The sequence below is a fragment of the Crocodylus porosus genome, unplaced genomic scaffold (genome assembly GCF_001723895.1).
Source record: "Crocodylus porosus isolate Cpor-Errol unplaced genomic scaffold, CroPor_comp1, whole genome shotgun sequence".
Classification (NCBI taxonomy): Eukaryota; Metazoa; Chordata; order Crocodylia; family Crocodylidae; genus Crocodylus; species Crocodylus porosus.
This window is the reverse complement of record NW_017728924.1, coordinates 17,393,340-17,417,336: the sequence shown is the minus strand read 5'-3', so window position 1 is coordinate 17,417,336 and position 23,997 is coordinate 17,393,340. Positions and strand designations below refer to the sequence as shown.

The window sequence follows — 23,997 nt, the reverse complement described above, 5'->3', positions numbered from 1 at the left end:
CAGGAGGAATTAGATGCAACTTTCACTTAAATTCTGACAGACATTAAAGTAACAAAATAAACAAAGGCCGTTTGTAAGATATGCACGATTTTCTCACATATTTAATGACTTCTCCACATAACGTTTCATAGTAATATTAAAGGAAAATTGATAATTATAGTTTTGAAATTATTTATATTAATTATACATTATTATAGCCTTCAGTACTTACAGCATGAAGTCTTTCTACAAGTTTTTGATCACCGAGACAATTTTTAGTATCAAACCAGGAGTCAAAGTCCTGTAGAAAAAAATGCACACCACCATGATGATTAAATTATTCATACTTTGTTTTTCTAGCAGACACAAACAGAGGTTCATTTACTCTTGTTAATAATAGTGTAAGTCTAAAGTCAATGGCGTCTTATCAGTAAGAAAAGAATCAGGCCACAACTCTCTACTCAATGTATAGCTTATAGGAACACATAAGCCAAATGAAAAACTGTACTCACAAAACACAATCATGTATTCTTGAGAGAGATGCCTACTTTGTTCAAGTTTAAAATTGTATACCGTGTCCATTACTGTAGTGTCTGAGTTCCTATCTTAGTGCTTGTGTAATAGTATGAGGGAAGAAAAGAAAATGGAACCATAAACCATGAATAGAAATAGTGTTATGAAGCATAAAGAAAGGAAGCAGTTGCTTCAAAGCAATAGAAAGAAGAGTGAAAGAAAAAGAAAGGGACAATGTCAAAAGGGAAAAAGGTAGCAGTTTTAAGTGAAGACAAGTTAAAGTTATGTTGTTGCTCCACATTTTGCACTGTCCCCTGATTCTGGCCCCTATGACACAACCCTGGATCTACTCCAATTCAATTCAGGGCTCACAAGTCTCAGGCCATCCTAACTAGTAAGTCATCCTTCCTCTACAGAAAGTCATCTGATTTATATTAATAAGAACTTCAATATTAGGTTTCAACTTACATCTGCAGAGTTGAAGACATCAGGTAAAAGAAAATTAAGTAATGCCCACAGCTCATGGAGGTTATTCTGCAAAGGAGTTCCAGTCAGCAGCAACCGATTTGTAGTTTTGAACTCACGGACGATTTCTGACAGCTAGAAACACAATGTAAATTTATAATAAACCTGTGGCTTAAATTCAAAGAGTTTCTTTTAATTTAAGATGTCCTAAGTACCCACCATTGCAACTAATGTCAATGACAGTCCCTGTTATTCAGGGTTAGGGCCTTATTACACAGTAATTTTGGGCAGCTCATGGAGCTCTTAACCCTTGGATCATCCGCACATTAATATCTTAAATTGGTTTTAAGCGTTCATTATGCAGCTCAAAGTTACACCACTCCAGGGCAGGCTTATCTCTGATCTGCGCTATCCAGCTCCTTATTCCATTAAGGTGTGGCCACTCCCAACAGATGTGCCACCCAAATTGAAGTCCTCCAGCATCCCAGGATTTCTCACACCCTCATCTGTAGATCCTGTTCTGACTCACCAGCCCTGTGGTGCAACTTGCACCTACAGCTCCTAGTCCTGCTCCTGCTCATCAGGCCTCTAACAATAAGTCACAGCTTTGTGTATGGGAGACAGAGAAGGTTTCTAGACTATGGACGTGACTGCTCCAAACTCCACGGTAGTACTAACACCGATCAAGATTTGTGCGGCTCACAGCATAAGGTTTAACAAGCCCCTTCAAATCCAAGAAGCCCAAGCTATTATTTTTAAAACTAAATGTTCAAAAGATATTTTATCATGACCAACAACAATACAAAGAAAATTATGCCACAAAATTTTCCTGCAAATATATTACAGAAATGTTGAAGGAAATCAGAAAGTTTACCTTTGATTTTTCATTCTTTATTCTGTGGGCCTCATCAATTACCAGGTACCTCCAGTTAAATTTTTTGAAAACAGATTTCTCCTTGATTACCATTTCATATGAAGTAACACAAACATCCCATTCTCCAGGCATCATAACATCACGGATAAAAGCAGCCTAATGCAAAATAAGTGCATCCATGAATAAATATTTTCAAGTAACAGTAACAGCAGCATGCATAACTTACTTGGAGTTCAATACCATCTATCTGTCCTAATATTACTGAGGCAAACAGACTGGCCCAATTCAATAGAGACACGTCTAGGAAAAAACACCTGATGTTACACCACTTTGAGAAGAAACAACCAAGCTTTCAATCCTTATGCTTCTGACAAATGATTTTCAGCTGGAGTTAAGAAAAAAGGTGTGCCTTGTTCTCATCTCACAAAGTTTTGCTTTCTTAAGCTTAACAATTTTTTAAATAAGTATCTCCTGCAACAAGACAAGGAATCAACTTTTTGTATGGAAATACTGACATTTTTTTTTTTTGCAGGGAAGGACTGACAGTGGAGACAGGTGTAGGACCTTCCTGTAACGTCCCCTGCTACAAAGCTCTGACCCCCACCCTTCTTCACCCCAGTCTTCATGCTACAGCATCCAATAGCTCCTCAAATGCTCAGATTTCCCTGCCACTACTTAGAATGTTCCACTCCATGCCCCAGGCAAGCTTAGATGGGTCATGAAGTAATGTCTTGAAAGGAGAAAAATAAGAGAGGGTAAAGAGATGGAAAAAAGAGCACAGAGCTAGTGCCTCCCCAGTCCCTAAAACACACAACTCCAAACCCTTCCTCTCTTCTTCAGATACTTCTACACTGCTTTGACTTCCCTTTTCCCGTCTCATCATTGGCAACCATCAGTCTCAACAGACTATGGAGATTGCGCCTTTGGTGGGTTACTGGGTACCACCGCAGCTTCTTGAGTGGCTGAAGAGTCCAACACACAACAAACAGAGCTTCCAGCAGGCTGCACACAAACTTGATACAAACTTGATTGAGCTTGCACTGGCATGCCGAGTAGTTTTGTCTTGCAAGCCTCTAATGCCTCTTCTCTAGGTCAGTGGTCACCAAAGTGGGGTGCGCACACCCCAACGGGTAAGCAAGACGATCCACTGGGGTGCGGGAAGAAAATATTAGAACTTCTATTTATAGTTATATAAATATATACATATTGGGGGTGCGTGCTCAAAAATTTTTTTACTCATAGGGGTGTGTGATCAAAAAAGTTTGGAGACCACTGCTCTAGGTCATCACTGACCCTCTCCATCTCAAAACAACATAGGCCCTGCTTCACGGTGACTTTCCACTTGCAGCAACCCGAAGAAACTGATTCCCAGTGTAGACCATCAATGTGCAACTCACAAAAGGTTTTTCTTGCAGACATCAACAAAATGGAGTTTGGGCCATCCAAGTTGACATTTGCCAGGGGCCAGCTCACCATAGAGTATATCCTTGGGGATCTGGCCATCGCTCACATGATTCACATGTCCTAACCAATGGAGACAACTCTGTCTCAGAAACATAAACATAGCGAGTAACTTGCCCGCTCCTGAACAGCGAATTTGGAGATTTTGTCATGCCATGTTGTGCCCAGGATATGGTGGAGGACCTAGAAGATGGAAACTGTTCAGTTTTCTTTCTTCCTTAGCATAAGAAATCCATGTTTCACTGCCATACAACAGAGAGCTGAGTAGGCAAGCACTGTAGACTGACATCTTTGTAGAGAGAGTGATCGCTTTGTTTTCCCAGATTCTCAAGTTTAGCCATAGTGTTTCTTGCCTTTCCAATGCAAGCATTAATTCTGGCTTCCAAGCCAAGATTTTGCGAGCCCAAGTAAGTGAATTTTTTCAACCACTTCCAGGCTTTCATCATGTATTCCAACTTCAGGAGGGAAGTTAACTTGTTGACCCATGACTAATGTCTTCTTTAGGCTAATGGTCAGGCAGAAATTGTCACAAGCACACAAAAAACAATCCATGAGACTTTGCACTCCTGCTTCTGAATGACTAGATTGCTGCGTCATTGGCAAAGAGCATTTCATGAACAAGAACTTCTCGGGTTTGTTTTCACTTTTGAGATGAGCATGGTTCAAGGGTTTCCTAGCTGATCTGGTCACAAAGTATACTCCTGAACTGCCACTGAATGCATATTTGAGTAGGACAGAAAATAAATTCCCAAAAGCCGACAAGAGCTAGGACACAGCCCTGTTTGATACTACTCTTGATTTCAAGTTCTTCCGAACATGACCTATCAAACTGCACCATTCCATGCATACTAATGTGGAAGGACTTGATGCCTAAGAGCTTAGGAGGGCAGCTAATCTTCTTCAGGATTTGAAACAAACTATCTCTGCTGACAAGATTGAAAGCTTTGGCGAGATTGACAAATGCTACAAACAGAGATTTCCTTTGTTCACGGCACCTTTCCTGTAGCTGTCTCAGAAAGAATATCATATCCATCATGGCTCTACTGAATCTGAAACCACACTCAGACTCAGGGTAGACTCTGCCCACAAGGGTCTACAGTCTTAGCAGGCCAACTTTGACAAAGAGCTTCCCAATGATGGATATACTGTGATAGTTATTGCAGTTCTTCATATCAGCTTTGTTTTTGTATAGAGTGACTATGCTTGCATCCTTCATGTCTTGAGGAACTTCATCTTCTCTACGACACATACATATTAATTCATGCAGATGGAAGACGAGGACAGCTGTCCTGTACTTAATAACTTTAGCCAGTATACAATCCACATCTGGGGCTCTACCACAAGCAAGCTGATCAATGGCTTTTTCTACTTTGCCTATGGTAAGTTTATGGTCAAGCAGCGTCAGGGTCGAGAGGTCTTCAAGTACATTGAAAGCGAAGTCACAGACCACATTTTCATGACAGTAGATTTCTGAGTAATGTTCAACCCATCAGTCCATCTCCTTGTTCAATGACTTCACCTGTGGAGGATTTTAAAAGGGCGGTCTTCCTCAGAACAGGTCTGAGAGCTTTTCTGATGCCCTCATACATTGCTTGCATGGCACCTCAGTCAGCAGCTTCTTGGATACTTTTGCAGTTGTAGCCAACAATCATTTGCACACTGTCTTGCTGTACATTTGACCTTTTGCCAGATCTCTCAATGCACCTGAAAGTTGGAGTGGCTAAGGTCACACATATTTAAGGAAAGCTGTTTATTTTCTATGAATGAGATTAATTTCAGATGAGTTCTCATCAAACCAATCGTTTAAGCTGCAATGTCACGAGTACCACAAGAGTCCAAGGCAGTTTGACAGATGGCTCCTTTGAGCTGAATCCATTTTTTCGCAGCACTATTACACAGCTTAAGATATGACAGAGCCCCAGAGAGAGTTTTAATGAACTGACATGATGTGCCTTCAGCTTTCAGTGACGTGGCATTTATTCGTAATAGAGTTTCTTGCTCTTGTACAATTTCCTGGGATGCAATTTGACTATACTGCATGCCAATGAATGATCAGTATCACAGACAACACTGACAGAATCATGCAATGATTACATCATGGAAGTCTTATGAGTGGGTGATGATCAGGTCAAGCTAGTGTCAGCTAAATTGTGGGTGGCACCAAGATACTTTGTGTTGAGGTTTAACATTGAAGAATTTGTTATACATAGCTCAATGTACAAACATAGCTCAAGCAAATGTCCATTTAATTTATTTTGCTGACACCATGGATGCCCAAACAGTGAGGCCAGGCAGCTTACTGGCCCTGGCCCAAGCACCAACCCTTCCACTGAAGTCTCAGAGAAAGAGGATTTTTTCACTCTGTGAAATATTATTAAAGGACTGCACTCACCATAAAAGCGGTCCTTTCATTCTAATGAAGCAGAGATTTGGAGCATATACACATAAGAGATTGACAGGACCAGAGGCAGTACTGAGTCAAAGCACCATTAATCTTTCAGAGCCTCTTCCCTCTACAACATAACTAAATGGGGAACGGTGAGCCTAACACCCTTGCTGAAGACAATAAAGGAAGACAGAGATTTCTGAGTTCCTTTCTCAAGCAAGGAGCAGTTGCAGAGGAAGGGCCCTAGAGCGGGCTCCTTTGACCTGGAGGAACAGCCATGGGAAGGAATTGTGAGGGACAGAGGGATATTTAAATAGAAGGCATAGTTGGCTTCACTTTCCTCCCTTCTAAGTACATCGCTGGAGGGGAAGATGGCAAACTCTCCCAACACACACCCCACTTATAGTCTTGATGACAGCACACCTTATTCATTGAGGGACTGTAGGAAAATATTAGTGTTTGAAAACTCTGTCTCACTGTCAAAATCTAGCCATCAAATCAGGCTTTCCAAAAATCACTGTCTTTAAACAATGCCTTGTACTAATGTGGGTGTTTTTATAGGTTTTGCTTGACTTTCAGCAGCTGTGCCATAGTTCAGCTATAGCAGCTGAAGCTCCCATTCTACATAACTACCAGATACTCTCTTCCATTTTCTGCTCCCTCCACATTCCCTAGCTTAACTACTTCCTAGAAGGTAGATAAAAAACTCATGTCTTTTTCTTAAAGAATAATGCTAAAATAAAATAAGAGTTTGTATGTGGACTTCAGCGCATTTTAAAAGACTCCTCTTTTAAACCAGAAACATGGGGCATGAAGGAAAACTTTCAGAAAGGACCAAAGTGCAAAAGCAAGGTATATGCATACATTTTCTGAAACCCGCCGTGAATAGGGCTTCAGCTCATGGCACATGGTGCAGCTCATATTCAGTGACAATAGCACATTCTCATCGAGTCACCTGTCATCCTTTGGGTATTAACAGAGCCAACAGTCTCGCTGTGCATGCATATTTCATTCCCTCTGGCTGAAGCTACTGGTGCATACACCTGGGGTTCGACACATAATTCTAAATAACATATTCGATAAAGCTCTCCTCAGAGAGACAATACAGTACTTGCTAAGATAAATTCTGAGCAGCTGAAATCCATTTGATAAGTTGTGACACAGTTTGAGCCCCAGGTGTGAACAAAAGACATGTCAGAAGAAAACATACAAAATGCTCTCGGCTTCTGGTTTTCAGGGAAGGGAACGGGCAGGAGCTGCATCTTCAGAAAGTGTCTCAACAGTTCTGAGCAAATTTTAAGACAATTCAAGTCAGCACGCAGACTTTGGAACATACAGAATAATTAGCTTTTGAACAGTACGTTACTCTCCACATCCACAGTAACAGCTGCTGTTCCACTGCAATTCCACTGTTTTTCTAAGTTACACAAATAATAGCTCTGTTATCAATTTCCTAAAAGATTCTACAGTATTGATACTGTGTCCATTAGCATATTTTTCTGGATGATGGTCAAATACACTGTATACCTTTAATTTACATTTCTTTGTTATCCCATTTTATCCAGGGAAAGTGGGGAAGAGACCATCAAGAAAGAAAAAAACAACCTAAAGGAAAGAGAGACAAGGGGCCGAATGGTAGAAAAAATAAACAGTAATCACTACATGAGCAGAGTGAAACACAACTAAGAAAAAAGAGGTGCAAGCCACCAGAGAAGGGGAAACCAACAAGGGAAAGAGTGTAACAATGGGACCAGTCTTACTTCTGTCTCCTCTTCTACACGTCTTTCCCAGTATTTTCTCTAGAATACATTAGCATAGCATCTATGCGTTTCCCCATGCTAACATTTTCAGAGACTGCAGGAAGCTACTACTGCTAAGGAAATAGCTTCGTAGAGAATTATTTTTCCCAGAATACTAGTTTTTGATATGTAAAACACAGCATTTTTCAACTGTTGTTCACTTACTCTGGCATCCTTGTCTCCAATAAGACAAACAGCACGTAAAGATGGAACCCAGCGTTTAAATTCATTCATCCAGTTGTGCAAAGTTGATTTCGGAACCAGAACCATATGTGGTCCAGGAATGTTTCGGTAATGCTTCAGATAGCCTAGCAAGGCTATAGTTTGCAAAGTCTTACCAAGACCCTACGTTAGCAAAGAAAAAACATATCACTTTTGAAATTAAATGTCATATAACAAAGGGATAGCAAATTATTTTCACATGATGGCTATAGCAGTTTATAGTCAAGTGACCAGAGAAAAACCTTTTAGTGCAGAAAAATGAAAATCCTATGTTGTTACACTTCTGGTTATAGCCTTTTTATGAAAATATGACTAAATAAAACACTATTGAAAATGTATTCATTTGCAAGCTAATTTTCAAATAAATTTGGCTCAAGCCCTCCTATAATGTATGCATCTTTGTTTGAAATACCCAAATTGTTATTTCAGGGCTATAGAACCATATCTTCCCTAAAGATATTTTCACTTATATTTAAAGGATGCATTACATTTTACTTTTTCCACATACTTACAGATGACTCAGTTTGTTGCAACTAGAACATGACATATCCAATGAAGTTAATGGAAAGCTTCCTTGACTTCAGTTAGAGCTGGATCCACCCCAAGAAATCTATTTCTTTATGCACTAACTTAACTTAATAAAGTGTGCATGCCTGCAAGAAAACTGGTCCTTGGGATGCATGGCAATCTTCCAGAGGCCCTTTCCAGGAAAAAATTACCTTTGTTGTCAACATCCACAAGGGAAAAAAAAAGAAAAACCCTAAAACTAGCCGATCAGCTTTTTGGTTTGTCTGGAAAGCTCCACTGATTAAAGCTGATTTAAGCTTAAAGGCCTCACCTGATTTAAGTGAATTGACTCTGACTCTATATTATACATTGACAATAAAAAGGCCTGTTTCATAAAAATAGACTAACTTTACTTTTAAGATTTGGTATTTAAAAAAAACTAATTTAAATCCATGAAATATTTTTAAATGCATCTGTCACAGTAACTAACATAGGGCATCCAAATTCTATACAAAAAGAAGAGATTAACTTCATTGTCTTTCAACTTCAGTAACACCATCAGTTTAGCACATAAATTGCTGCTTCCTTCTAAACCCCTTCTGGAAGAAATAATTCCCATATTTCTTTTCTTCTTAGACATACTAGTTGTAGAATCCATATCAATTATGCATTTAAGTAAGGTAAAGAATAGTTATTGCTTCTCAACCAGCTACTGCATACAAAACTATATGTAAACAGAGAAATAACCTTCAGTAAGTTTATCATTTCATGTATTTTTTTTCTTACAAGAGTAAAGTAGCATGCAGCTCATGCAATTTAAATTCATAGGGCTAGTCTTAAAAGCAAAAAGTTCTGGACAGCTGAAGGTCCCAAATATAAAATTCAAAAAGTCAAAATAAGACAGCTATTTTTGACAAAACTATGAAAGACTACTACTTACCATTTCATCTGCCAGAATGCCATTAACACCGTTTTCATATAATGAGATCATCCAGTTCAACCCTCTAACCTGATAATCTCTTAGCGTGCCTCCTTTCACATCTGTAAATATAAGATTCCTCTAAGTAGAAAAATACTTTAATTTTATTGTGATCTGCTCAACAGATTTTACTTTAATCCAAGCAAACAAAAAGTATACTCACATGAAGGAGACTCCTCAAATCGTATACACACATTAGATGTCTTTCGACTCTCAGACAGCAACTCCTCATCTTCTTCTTGCTCTGTGCGTCTGTGACGATAACTGGAGAAAGAAAGAATGTAAATATATAAGCAAACTCAGTCATGACTGCATTTTTAAGAGAACAGGAAAATAGGATATCAGCAACTTCTAATCAATCTAATTTACAACCCCTTTCAGTCCTCTGACAGAACTAATTCATTTTAAGCAGCTATTCCAGTTATTCATTCCATCTCTAAATCATTACAATCACAGGTCAATAACATACAGCCTGAGGGCCAGAACCAGCCTGCACTGGTGGAGGGCTTTGCCTATGCCTGCACCCATGCCCACAGCAGGGCTGGGCAGCTTCCAGCTGTGCCCATGCCACTACCGCTTATTCTCCCCTTCCCATCTCCGGTCCAATGTGGTTTTGGCAATGCCTCAATGCTGGGGGTTTTGCCTGCTTCTATGATGAAATCAGGCAGCCAAGAGATGCAGCTTAGCCACTGCTGCCACTTCTGTCTGCCCCTTGCTCCCCAGGTACAGCATGGTAAAAGATTCCAGTCAGTGAGGAGCTATACTGAGGTTGGACATCAGCAGATTATACCCATGCTCCTCTCCCCCTCCTCTTACTGCAGAAATGACCACAGCTTCCACCCCCAGTGAGGAGCTATGCTGGGGCTGGGCAGTTTCCAGCTGTGCCTGAACTGCAGCTGTGGGGGAGTGGGGAAAAGTGCAGATGCAGTTTGTAGATATCTTTTCCCAGTGCAGCTGCCCACTGGCTAGAATCTGTACGCATGCTTCAGACAAGGAGCAAGGCGACTGGAAGAAGCAACAGTGGTGTGGGCACAGCTCCCAGCTACCTCGCCCCAGAGTGCGTGCAGGGAAAACCCCATGCCACTGATGTGCCATGGAAGCCACCTGACCCACATTGTTCTGGCCTACAGTACCAGCCTGATTTAAATTTCAAATCCAATCTATCCTAAATAAATCCAGTTGTACTGAGCAAGGTACTGAGCAGCGTCTTCCTGGCACTGTACAGGGGAGCAGTGTAAAAAGACCATAGAATCTACCATTTGATCACTATACTAGTGAGGAAAAAAAAAGAATGAAAACAATTTTCAGTTGAATATTTAATCTGCCCAAAACTGAATCCAATAGTCGCCTAATGTGGGATACTTTCAAATGAATGAAACCCACCCCCTTTGCAAAGCTCTAAATATACATACACAAGATTTTCTTATTACGTTAACAAGGTGTTAAAAAGGTATAAATCTGCTTCAAAATACCAAAGTTAGGCATTAAATGTGAATATGATAACATACTCCCCAGCTGAAATTAAACTCTGTTTTTCATCCTTCTTGATTCGTGGTCGCCCCAATTTGACTTTCAATGGAGACGTTGGTGACTTCTGTGCTGCAGGCTGAATAAAATGTGCAAATAGCTCTGTCTGCTTCAGGAGGAACTCAAATCTCTTTGCTCGGTCCGTTTTCTAAATTTGAGGACAAAGAAAAAAACAAGAAATACTATAGTTTCCTCAACCAGCAATAACTGTATTTCTATAGATCAAGAAACTTATACACCATAACCCTGATCCTGCAAAGCACTTTATGCATGTGCACCTTCCACGTGCAAGGAGTTGCAAAAAGCCCAGGGGACTCCTTGAAGGACTCTATACCAATGTTAACTATAAAAGGTGGCAAGAGTTGTTTCTAGTGCACAATGAAGGACAAAATCCAAGCCTTACTGAAATCAAAGATAAACCTCCCATTGACTTCAGTGGGGCCAGGATTTCACTCAAGTCTCTGCACTGATTCTCATAATAATTTACTTAAAAAAAATAAAGAAAATGATTCACAGGAGACCCAAACTACTAGAGTTAACTTTTTTTTTTTTTTTTTTTTTTTTTTACTAATTTCAGTATGAAAAGGCTCAGACACTAAATATTGTTTTAAAACCACGAAGTATCTGCTGCACTATATTTAATAGACCACACGAATGGTAAACAACAACTTTACCAAGAAAGCCAGGAGATCTTATCACATTTTCCTACCTGTTTTTAAACAGTATTTATATAAATCTGCCGGCGTGCATCAATAAACCACATATTCAAATAAAGTACTAAGCTACTATGCAGATACTAAGCATTAGTTAGTATAATATTCCTAAGCTATATATAAATTACAGAAAGTTCCTCAAAAGGAAAAAAGCAGGTCATTTTTATATGCAAATAAAAGCACTGTAACAGTAGCAGCTTTGCCCACTTCAAAGAAAGCAAGATTCAAAATTAGGCTGAGAAGATGCTAACACATCTTTTTGCCACATGAGGGCAATATAAATTTCACAGAGAATTTGTTCAAGTGTTGATAATGAACACCCTTTGCTAATCGCATGAAAAGAGGTCTTACCAACTTGCACGCATTGGTGGCAAAAAAGATCACTAGTAAAACTTAAGTAGTTATTGTCCCTTGAAACCACAGTTATTGATTTGCTTTTGCATAAACATCTTTAAAACTATATAAGCTAAAAATACAATAAACCATATTTATATGTAAACTTTGAAAAGAGGTGTGTACACACACAGAGATGTACAGCAATGCTGCCCTTTCACAACTACTACAAATATTCTCTCCAAAACAAAGTAATCAAACTAAAAATTTTAAATGGTGTTTATAATTTTTTTAAGTACTATGATTTATCTTCTTACCAAAATGAAGCATACTGCAGCAAATGCTTATGCCTACACATTCTTCTCTCTCTAATCCAATGCATCTTCATGAAGAATAAAAAACAGACTCTTTGCCAATTCAAATCTAATTCAAGACACCAGGGCTATTACCATGACCATTTGGAGGTCTCATGGATGAGTTCTCCCTGAAAGCAAAAGAACGGTAGCAACCTTTGCTCACAGCCTCAAAAAACCTAAAAACTAAAATCTATCCCTAAAATCTATCCCTTAGTGTGCTATCTCAAAATACTGCTGGGAGTAAAAGAAAGTATATTAAACATGCCCTATAAGTAAAGTCATGAACTTCTAATAAAGCTAAAAACATTGACTAAATAAGAGACAAAACAGGTGTACAATGAAGGGCAGGGAGGGGAGAAGGCCACAGATATTCTTCCTCAAGATGTACAGCCTACATAAAAACCAAATACAATACTTACTTCAGTGCTTAGGAGCCAAACTAATTCCTCCCTATCCACTGGGGCTATATGGAGCCCCAAAAGGGTCAAGGAAGACTTGGGACTGTGGACACACACACACACACCACCACCACCACCTTTACCTGGTCAATCAGGCCAGCAGAGGAAAATACACTGCACAATACTGACATCTCTAGTGCATTATCGTTACCTAATTGGGCAAGTGAACTCAGATGATGACTACTCCTAATCCAAAGATGATAATAAAAGAATAAAAAGCAACTCAGGGTCAGAAGTGTAGATGAAATATTATATATTAAAGGCACCCCTGCAGTTCCTGACCTAAGGGTTACAAGATTGACTCACACTGTTTTGCAGGTGAGAGGGAGAGCGGCCTAAAAAGTACCATCAAAGCTCTACTGCATTACACAAGCATTGAATCCTATATCTAGAATCCACTAAATAGGATCCAGGTCTTCTATCCTTGAAAATGGAGGCAGTACTCACAGGGCTTATTATTTATAAGAAATTTAACCTTCTGGTAGCAAAGTTCTTCCCCTACTCCCAGGGCATTTGACTTTTTCCTTAGATTCCACCGTGACTTCATGCAATACCATTATGTGGAAGAGCCTCAATGAAAAAAAATGTCATATTATATAAAGGAGCACACTTAAAATAAGCAGCATTGAGAAGGAGGTCCCAAGAGTCCTTTGCATACTAGTGTAAAGATAGGTGGGTGAGCAGGATATGAACCAAAGGGCCTAAAGAAGAGCCCCCAGCAGGAAGCTAAAACAGTGTCTCACCTCTCCTGTCTCCCATTCCCCACTTCTCCCATGCCCTACAGAAGTTCTGACTTGGGCAGCAGAGAGGGCAAAGCAGCAGCAGTCCAGGAGAATGTGTTAGTGAGCCTTTGGGCAGGGGGCTGGACTCGATGATCTCCCGAGGTCCCTTCCAGCCCTAATGTCTATGAAATCTATGAAGGTAGGTTTCAGTTATGGATATTCTGGGAAACACAGTTCCAAACTGAGATTTTCTGCTGCCAAAGGAAATGTCTTTTTTTTTTTTTGACCACCATAAACCAGCCAAAAAACACTACCTGAAACATGCATCGGTGGCAAAATAGCTGTCATTTCTCACAGGCACAGGAAGTCTCCAATCACTACTCCAGCATCGCATGCCATGATTACCTGCTTTGCCGTTCATGCTGCCACAGGAAGAAATGGAGCTGATGAAGGGAGAAGGGAGGACTGCCCAGAGCACAGTACCAGGCAGTTACAGCCCTGCTTCTGTAGTCTTCCAGGAAACTATAGAAGGCCTGCTGGAAAATCTCAAGCCTTCACTTCCGCTGATCACAAGCTAGGCAGGAAGACCAAGCCAAGGGTGCCAGAGTCATTTCACAATGCCTATGTGGAACGGATACCTCCAACTTCAAATTCCTCCACTTACTGAACATACTATTGTCAGGTCCTTGTAACATATATGATACTGCAATGCCAAATCCACAATCACCTCATAATCCTTCTTTGCTTGAATGCCTAGGTGGGCAAGATGATGCAGTCATGGAAAACAGGCTACAACATCCGAAGTTCTCACAAAGCATATGGCGGCATACCCTCAGCAAGTGACTGTGGGATGACAGAGGAAAATAGAAAAGCTGGATACATATAAAGCCCTACCTTCCAACCAACTCTAAACAGCATAGTATTAGTTCAGGTGTGAAAAAAGGCAGTGGTAAGAGAGGGTAGTTAAAGCCATGGGACAATCACGGTGGTGACAGACCCTTAGAAATGAGAAAGACTACATTTCCCAGGATCCAAGTATAATTGACACCAAATGAAGCTGGGAGCACCAACATACAAGTCTCTTCAAGCATGAAGAAACTGGGCATGATTGCGGTCTAGAAACTGACAACCCCTGACTATCCCTTGCTCCTTCCATTTTAATTGGTCACGGCCCAATCTACTGCTTGTGTCATTTGTGAGGTCTGAATGGTGACAAAGTAGATATTTGCCTTGCATTTTTGGAAGTTCTCCAAACCCAAAGCAAAGATCTTATTCATCTGTTTAGGGATCCCCAATCGCTTCTCTGTGCTCAACGGGACAAACACCTGATCCTTTGTCCCACTCCACCATAAATCACTGCTTATTAAGAGACAGGGCTGTTTCTCAATTGTATTACAGGCTCTGGTGATCAGCAAGCCCAGCCTACTTGTGCTCTTCCCAGCTGTAAGGTGACAATGAAATATATCTTAGGGCACCTAGGCAGCCCTAAGATATACACAAGTGTGGAGACTGATCCAACGCACTATAATTATAACATGCTGGAACAGATTTGATTGAGTCTGCTGAAACATGGTAATTACCATGTTCCAACAGTCTCCCTCTCATGCATCAGTATCCCCGTGCTTAAAAATGGTGCCAGAGGCATCTGAACTAACGTTTGTTCAATGAGCTTTAGTTCAAGTACCCCGGCCATCATTTTTAAGCATGGGGTTGCCGATACAGGAGATGCTGCAGCACTTTAATTAGAGTGGCTCTCAGAGCCGCTCTAATTAAATACCACCACCCCCACCCCCAGAGCACATGTAAAAGTGCCCCTAAGGCCTGGTGGAGAACACTAAGCATTCAGACAGATGCATCCAGCCATCACTTTCCCAAATGCTGCCATACTGCATCCTACCTAACTGCAAGGTAAAAGGCATGTCAATGGGCAAGGGGAGGGTAGTAGAGACCAAGCAGCTCTCTCAGAGGATTAACCAACTGTTGCTGCTGATCCATAACAAACACCAAAACTATCTCATTCAGGTACCTTAGCTACGTACTTGAATCAGGAGTAGAGGGAGCAGACATAGAGTAACCTTTCTGTTTTGGTATATGTAAAACAGGGACAGCAATAATAAAGCTCAGCAAATAAACAAAGTTTGGTTTTATTTAACAACAAATGAAACAAGCATTGCAATGAGAAATCAAAAAGTTCTTGATAAAAAATAATAGGGTTGAGAGGGGTAACTACATGCATTTAATGGGGGGGCAGCAGGATACTATACATATGGGAATGTCCCTTATGTCCCAGGGGTTGGTTCCAAGTCCCAAGGAAGCCTAGACAGATGCACAGGTCTAAACCACAAAAAACAAAATGCCACAGCATCCAGCCCACAGCCAGACTTAATGGATCAGAGGGTCTTATTCCCTAGAAAAATCTGTTCTCCCTTATCCCTGAAAAACTGCTGCTCCCTGGAGGTAGCATCAAGGAGCCACAAGACATTGGCTGGCTCCCCTGAAGTGTGAAAGATGCTACCCAAACAAAGAAAACACACAAGAGTCAGGAAATAAAACTAGAAAGGACTTCCATCCATGCATTCTGGTAAAACAGGACTCCAAGCAGGGTGCACTGCATCTCCCACACCTATTTCCACAGCAGGTTCAGCATCTCCCTTGCCAGTCACTTTTCCACATTGCTATGGTATTCCTTCTGGCACAGACAATGCCCTTTGTCACCAGATCCTGATGTTGGAGAGGAATGACACTCCTTGAGCACAAGATCACCAGCTACCCAAGTATTCATTCGCCCAACCCTGTTTCCCCACCCTCTCTTTTCTTCCTCAGGTTTGCCAGAGGACAAGCCACTGTCTGCAGTAAAGACCCTGAAGACCCAAAGCTGCAGACTGAGATCCTAGAAAGCAAGACATGTACAAGTAGTCATTGTTCCAGTCTTAGCTTCAGAAATAACTCCCTAGCCCCCCTGTAATTTCCAGGATGCCATTACCAGAGCCTTTGCCTAGTCTTGGAACCACCTGACAATAGCACCAGTGTCTACTGAAGGCTGCTCCTTCTGACCTGTTGTTTCAGTGGTTGAGCACCTGGAAACTGCAAAAAAGAGACTACTGCACTGCTTGGTATACATGCAACTGTCGTATTGTACAAGGCTGTGGCTGTGGGGCAAGGGGGAAGAGTGCAGACACTCTCATAACACTAAGGTCCAATGTTCCCAAACACTCTCCGGGTTTTCTGCGGAGAAGGTAACACTGGTCCATATGATGTAACAAAGGGGAAGCAGATACTTGTCTATGAAAGCAAAAGGGAGCCCTGCTAGATACATATTGTAGCCATTTCTCAGGATGGTGCCCATGGTTCCTGGAGAAATAGATTGAGACTGCCATAGAACAAATATAAAAACAGTATTTCCTGCCATGCCTTGCTGGAAATATTGTTTAGAAAAAAAAAGAAGGCAGCCCCAGAGTCCTAGAGCCTTAGTCAACCTTCACACTCACAGATCCCTGCTGGACCCCAGTGATCCCAATCAGTTCTCACATTATGAGACTTCCTGGCTCATATGTGCTCCCACCCCAGGACACCAGCTGTCTTGAGAGGGCTACAGGTGTCCCTTAATTGGGCTTTCAGATTTAACTCCGTGGCAGCTTTGTATGACTGCCTAGCTGTTGCAACAGTGTTTTACTGATGTGCAAGAGTTTCTCCTAGCTGTATTATGGCAGAGTTGTTAGCTCTGCAGTAGGTGCTAATGGCTCTCAACCCTGCCTCCCTACTCTTTTGGAGCTCCTAACAGGCAGCCTCCCACAGCTGTTGCTCTCTAAATTGCAGCTGCCTTCTCTTAAAGTAACAGGCACCTGTTAAACCTGGCAACAGGAAGGCTTGGCTTAAGCACTAACTGAAAAGATTACCTATCTTCCCAAGCAGGTACACATCTGACTTATGATCAACACCTACTACCCCAAGTGATTACTAAACACAGAGATTTTTGCCCCCAAATTAAAATTTTGAGCACAATGGATGGGTGGGACTGGGCTCTGTTGAAATAAATTGATAGCTACGGTTGGATTTGTTTTTGTTGGCAGCCAAAGTGGAAGAGGGGAAACCCTGGATTCCAGACCTGCCACACAACAGAAAAGTTACAGGGGGCAGTCAGTGGAAATGAGGGCCTGGCAGAGGGCACAACAGAGCCCTGTTGAAATAAATGCAAGCTACTAGAGCTTTTATTTTGGTTTTTGCTTGCAGCCAAAGATTAGGTGTCCTTCTTGGAGTTTGAGGCACCTGCAAGTAGGGCACTAGTGGCAACCTGTCAGCCATCTAATCTCAGGGACCACTTTTGGGGGTGGAAGTCTGTAGTAGCATTTCATCTTCACTTACCTGCCTGGATGGTATCCAAGGCAAAGGGTCTCTGATACAATGATTTTGAAGGGACTGGTTAGCCAACAGCTGGCAGCAATGCAGGTGGCTGTGACTGACCAGTCAGTTTCATCCAAGCTGGATCAGTGGATAGGAAGTCAAAAAGGTTCTCATTTGAAGTGAAAGCCTTGATGTTCACAGCCTAAACCTCCTCTTCTCTGCTGGCATATAGCATGGCTTGATGCTGCTTTCCTTGGCAAGGATCTCAAGTTGCTCATCACAAATCAAGCACATAGGCTGCTGGCAACGAAGCAGCAGTTGGTGTGCTTCACACATCTGCAGCAGCATTTGAAGTCCTCTGCCTTCATCCTTCAGCAGAAGCCGTCTCACCAATAGATATGGACAGCCATTTGGCACTGTATGCATCGTGATAATGGCGGGTTTTGTGAAGGGCCTGCAAGCTCAACTCCTCCCCAGAGAATGGTGGGAACATGGGGTCAAGGACCTCTTTGCATTTTTAACTGGCGGAGCAGCAGGCAGAATCAAACATGCTGCTGGGTAGGCAGGCAGGTGTTAAGGTAGCTAATAGACAGGAAAAAACTACATCTTCACACCTGACTTAATTGAGCAAGCCTCATGACCCCAGAGAATTACAAATAAACAAATCTCTTCTACATTAGTATTAAATTTACTACCACTTAATACTGAGGTAAGTTTGCTGCTGAATGTGCAGGGTTTTTGTAACTGAGGGCTGTCTGTCACTTGTCCACAGCTTTTTTCCCCAACTAGTTTAAGGCCACTTAAGATGGTATCAAAACTCTCAGTAATAAGCAAAGGAGTACTGTATTGGTGATTACTGCTACTTTCTCTGTCCAGTGCTACTTCTTCCTTTAAAATGGGTCCTAAATAGATCTTACTGGCAATACGATTTTGTGAGGTGTTCCAAAAGTTAGGATTTTTTTCTCATTTAGGTAGTGCAAATTATCAGCATATGCCTTATATCATACAGATCTATAAGGCTCTTTCCCCACATTCTGATCACTGCACAGTATTGTATGCATGGGTCCAGATCACAAAAACGTTACTGCCCTTTTTTTAGGTCTCCCAAGCCTAGTTTGCTTTTCTTTTCCAGGTCCTGTCTTCTTTTAAAAGCATACAATATTTTGTCTTCCATCTCTGTTCCTGTTAGATTTTAGATATCCTCATCAGTGTGATGAGACACACCCATGTTTCTTACAATATCACAGCACCCTCAGGATACCATCTTGTGCATCCCAGTTTCCTTTTAAAAAAAATCCTTAGAGGCTATAAGTCCATGCGCACAATCATTAGTTCTTACCTACTTCAGACTTGCAAAATATACCTCAACTCCTAGGCAAACTACACTTAATGATAGAGTTATCCCCTTGCATTGAAAATTTCCCTGAGCATACATTACTTACAAATGTATTCTGAGAATAAGTTATAGCTATTTGTATTAATATTGCTATCCTTGTTCCATTTTCTTTCCCTCCCTTCCATATCCTGTCTGCAGTACCTTCTTGTTTCCTCCCATTGTCTCCATTTAGATTTTTTATTTAAAAGGCTGCCAAAATGTAAATCGTCCACTATGCTGTAACAACACACTTACCATCTTCTCTTCATATTCTGGATCAATTTCTTTGTCAGGTCTAGCTGCCTTCGGAGGAAGTTTGAGTTGAAAAGGAGGATCATTTTTCTGGAAATCAAAGTTTTAACATTTTATTAACATTATATTAATGACATATTGAAGCAGGAAAACTGTCAAACTGAAAAAGTTCACACACAGAGTCAAAAAAATTAACCAAATTTCAAATAATTTGAAATATATATTAAAAAACAAATGCATATTAATTCACCAAAATCAGTCTGAAATACATGAAGAAATAAAGAGCAGATATGAAAAAATAAAATCTAAATCCAAGAATTACTCTTATTCCTTCCAGCATATCTCCTCATACATCTTGGGATAGGAAATAAAGGGCTGGGACTGAGGTATGCCTTGTTTGTCCATAGAAAAAGTTCTAATTTTAAAAAGGTTTAAGTATATTTGCTAACTGCTTAAATTTTAGCATCTAGATTATGTTCTTCCCCTCCAGACAAAACACAAAATCATTTGGAGATGCAGATTAAATTCCTCTCAGCCATTTGCCTGTTGAGACAGATTATACTTTATAGACTCCCTCTGTGCAGCAATCTCCATGGGACGTATGCATGTATGCACCTTGCTCCTGGAGTGAAAGAGCCTCCCTCAAAAACCATTTGTTTAAAAATTCAAATTTACCACTTCATTAAAAATTACATTTTTGGAAAAGACTGCATCCTTCCAAAGAGTTTACCCAAGTCTGTACAGTACATTACATAATGGGGTCCTACCTGGCTGAAGATACACATACTTTTTCTATTAATGATTTTTTTTTTTAAAGACAGACAAGTGAAAGAATCATAGCATTTAAGTGAGAGGTATCCTGTTCAGTCTGGGCATAAATGCAGCATCCCAGCTTACTGTTTTACTAACCTCATAAGAAACCCCAGCACTGCAGAGTGCCATAGGTATATGCTCTTGAGAATCAATCTAAATGCTACTTCATAAATATTTGAATTCAGGTCCATATAAAAAGTGTTACAAATGAGTCATCTTGAACACTCATCTGTGGTAAAACAACTAAGTTGTGACAGCTTATTTAAAACAGATGTTAAAATAGGATTGATTTATTAAGATGCAAAATGCAAAGGTATGTGTGTGCAATACACACATATACTTATCCAAGTAATGGAATACATCCCTATGAAACTTCTTTGTAAAAAAGGACCACCGTGAACACTAATACTGGATGCAATCTCCTTGTTACAGAGGCACCAGTATCTCTCCTTAAAGAGAAGTGATGGCTGGCTGTGGCAGCTGCCAACAATCAAATGCTGCCTGCAACACTTCTATAAGCAATTAAGTAGGTAAATGCAAGTGATCAGAAAATTCCCAGTCTGTCTGCCTGTGACAAATAGGACATTTATTACTAGAAATTTGAATTCTTTCCATACTGGGAGGACAGTTTTTAGTCCTTATGACTGTAAAAAGAACATATCACATAATGTGATGGAACACAGTCTTCCCAAGTCTGAAGACAGATGGTTCCAGCACCTGCCTCTGCTGTGACTCAACTTTCCCAGGCAGCAGAATTATACTTGAAGGCTTGTCCACAAATAGTTATTCAGAAATAATTATTCCTTAATAACCCATCTCATGTGGTAAGGTAAACAAAAAAGGATTTTTTAAATTTCGAAACCAATCTGTTTTCAACAGCTATTGTACTTCACACCCTACTTTAATTAGATTTTAGGTACAGACAGACCTTTACAAAGCAAATTTTAGTTTCCCTGCTGCTATCCAGTCCTGTATAGACAGTAATGAACAGTAGGGCTGTGTGAAGCTTCAGTCCCTGATTCAATTCAGCAGAGATGCAGCCCAATTTGGTGGCTGAATCTCCAAATCCAAATCGAAGCAAGGAAACCCTTTAATCTCTCCAAATCAAATTGGGACCCTCCAAATCGATTCAGGGAGATTCAGAAAGATTTGGAGATTCGGACATAGACACACCTTTAAACGTTTTTTCTACATACTTCAAGGTACCAGGCAGCTCATGAATGCTGAGATGCTGGGGCACATGGAGCACGGGGGGCTCCCCAGAGTGCTTGGCAGCAGACCCAAAAGTGAACGAGAAGCACTTCCGGTCCACTTCTGGGTCTGCTAGGGAGTGCACTGGTGGGCCCCCACGCGCCTCCCTAGCTCAGTGCCTGGTCCCCCTGGGTCTGGGGGGGGGGCACCCACGGTCCCCCCCACAGCTTATCACTGAGCTGGGGGATGTGCATAGGGGGCCCCCAGCGCACTCCCCAGCAGACCCAGAAGTACTTCTGGTCCACTTCCAGATTCACCACCAAGCATGTGGGGGGGCCCCCCCTGCACTCCTGTGGGACGCCCCATCCACTCCACCATCACAGCATTCATGAGCTGCACCTGGTACCTCAAGGTATGTTTAAAAAAAAAAACATGTAAAGCTGTGTCTATGGCTGAATTGCTAATTCTCCGAATCAGCATTGAAACTTCAGTTTCTGATTCGGCAGAATCGAATCGGGACAGTAAGCCAAATCAATTAATCAAATCACTATCCCCAATTCGGGCCTAATCTGAGTCAAATACAGCCAATTTCGCATACCCCTAACGAACAGCTCCTTTGCCTCATGAAGGAAAAAACCATGAAACAAGAGCTGAAAGTTCCATTTATAGCAGACATAGTATAGGACAGGGGTGGGCAAAATACAGCCCGTGGGCCAGATGTGGACCACCAGGCCATTTTATCTGGCCTGCAAATCTCCTAAAAAATTTAGAAAATTAATATTAATACTAATTAATATTAATCTGCCCCTGGCTGCCTGTCATGTGGCCCTCAATGGCTCGTCAAAACTCATTAAGCAGCCCTCCGCCCAAAATAATTGCCCAACACTGGTATAGAGAATACTCCCCTTATTATGTATGCATATAAATTTGTTTAGTTGAATAGCACAAGGTCAGTCCCAATTTGCTGCCTATTGCTTGATAAATATTGCTGGTTATCTGCCTATGAGCTCAGTGCATGATCTGCTTAAATGTATAGCGTGTTTTACTTAAACTTTTGACTGTGATTGTACTCTGGCTAATTTCATAGTCACTATAACTGTCTCCTTTATAGCTATCTGTATTCCCTTCAACTGTACCAGAAACAAGAAAGGGAACGCAGCTGTCAAAAGGCAGGTGGATAGCTAGTGTGCTCACATTCATGCTTATGTCTGGGTAATATTACAAGATATACGACTTTTTATTTTATTTTCAGATACAGATTATAGGGATACCGATACTTCTTTGTACACCAATCAGTTACAAATGAACTTTTATTCACATATGTAGAATAACCTTTTTGCTTAGATCAAATCTTCACTAGAAATACTTGTCAGTATAACAAGGCAATTAAGTGATGCAATTTTGGTTTTAGACACAATCTATACATGAAAAAAACCCCTAAGAGAGATGTTTTTGCCAACATAGCTTATTTTGTTCACAAAACTTAATCAGCTGCCTCTATATTAGAGGCATTTCGTTTTGTCAACTATGCCTCTGAGAATATACTGGAAGTCCTCAAGTAGTCTAAGCATTTCATGATAAATAAGTTTGTCCACGTGTTTCATAACTTAAGTGATATAGCTTAAGGCACCTGCAGCACAAGTGGCTCAGGCAGCCTCTGCGTTAGGCCCGCACCACACTGGGGAGGGGATAACAGAGCAGTAGATGGGGCAGGCACAGAAAGCAGAGCAGCAGACTGGGGAGGGGAATGGGAATGGAGCAACTCTCAGGTTGGTTGTGGAACTAATTTGTGGCAGGTCTGTCAAAAAAGTTGTTTCCCACTGGCTTAAGAGATTACAGAGATCAACAACACTTTCCCTGACTACCTTTACTAAACCAGAGATGGCAAACTTGTTAGCCCCAGGCTGAGGGAAGGATGTTGTTCTAGTAGGAAACTGCAATAGGTAGGTCCTAAAGTGAAAGAGTCACGTCAGCAACCAAGGCTGTCAACATACCACCCACATTTTCACCAGCGTTACCCACATCTGTCTGAATACAGACAGATGGTTATACTACTGTCTGGCGCAGAGATATTAGCCCTGCCGAAGAAGGTGCCTGGCGTAGGAACTATTCCAGCTCACTGCTGCCAGGTAGCGGCAGAGCCCGGGACTACCCTGGGAGGAGAGGGAGTAGCGGTAAACCCAAAAATACACTTGACGGGTGTAACCTCAGCTCCGTCGGTTAACATTACCCTGCAGCAAGCCACTTGTGCTGGCGCAGGGCTAAGCAGCAGAGGCCTGCTCCACATTTACACCAGCCGGTTGGGTGTCTCCATCCCAGGTTAACGGCTGGGAGCGAAACCGCTCCTGCTTCAGGGTCTGACTCAGGACCTCCGAGCTTTTAACCAGCGCGTGCCAAGGACAGTCTGCGTGCTTTTCGGCACAGGGTACACACAGCAATGCCCAAGCCCTGTTACACTGATGCGGATCATGATCCCCCAGGGCATCACGACCCAACAGGGCAGGAAGAGAGTCCTCCTGCCGCCTAGGCCCTTCCTGGATACACCAAGCGTGCGGCACCAGGGGTGGTAATTCAGCATCTTCCAGCTCCACCTGGCAGGAAAAGGCTGAAGTTCAAGGACATCCAGCTAGGCTGAGACCCTCCCCTCCACTGGGCTTCGGGCTCAGCCTCCCCCCCGGCCGCTCTGACACCACCCGAGGGCGGCGCAGAACACCCCGCTCGGGAAGGCCCC

At 41.6% G+C, this 23,997-nt stretch overlaps 1 protein-coding gene and 1 long non-coding RNA gene across 2 annotated transcripts in view; both read right to left on the bottom strand.

The window, feature by feature from the left end:
• SMARCA1 (SWI/SNF related, matrix associated, actin dependent regulator of chromatin, subfamily a, member 1) overlaps positions 1–19,364 on the bottom strand; it is a gene marked incomplete at its 5' end in the record, with an annotated part of 57,941 nt that extends 38,577 nt beyond the window's left edge. The window contains 8 exons of the mRNA XM_019540463.1: positions 212–280; positions 961–1,092; positions 1,832–1,987; positions 7,643–7,822; positions 9,147–9,247; positions 9,349–9,449; positions 10,694–10,860; positions 19,266–19,364. Of these exons, the coding sequence (XP_019396008.1) occupies positions 212–280; positions 961–1,092; positions 1,832–1,987; positions 7,643–7,822; positions 9,147–9,247; positions 9,349–9,449; positions 10,694–10,860; positions 19,266–19,364 (1,005 nt within the window). The remainder of the gene's footprint in view (positions 1–211; positions 281–960; positions 1,093–1,831; positions 1,988–7,642; positions 7,823–9,146; positions 9,248–9,348; positions 9,450–10,693; positions 10,861–19,265) is intronic.
• On the bottom strand, positions 15,409–19,257 carry LOC109313729. The gene is made up of 2 exons (XR_002102131.1): positions 17,657–19,257; positions 15,409–16,184 (listed from the first exon to the last, which is right to left on the bottom strand). It is a non-coding gene; the product is annotated as an uncharacterized LOC109313729 (long non-coding RNA).
• Positions 19,365–23,997: the final 4,633 nt, after the last annotated feature.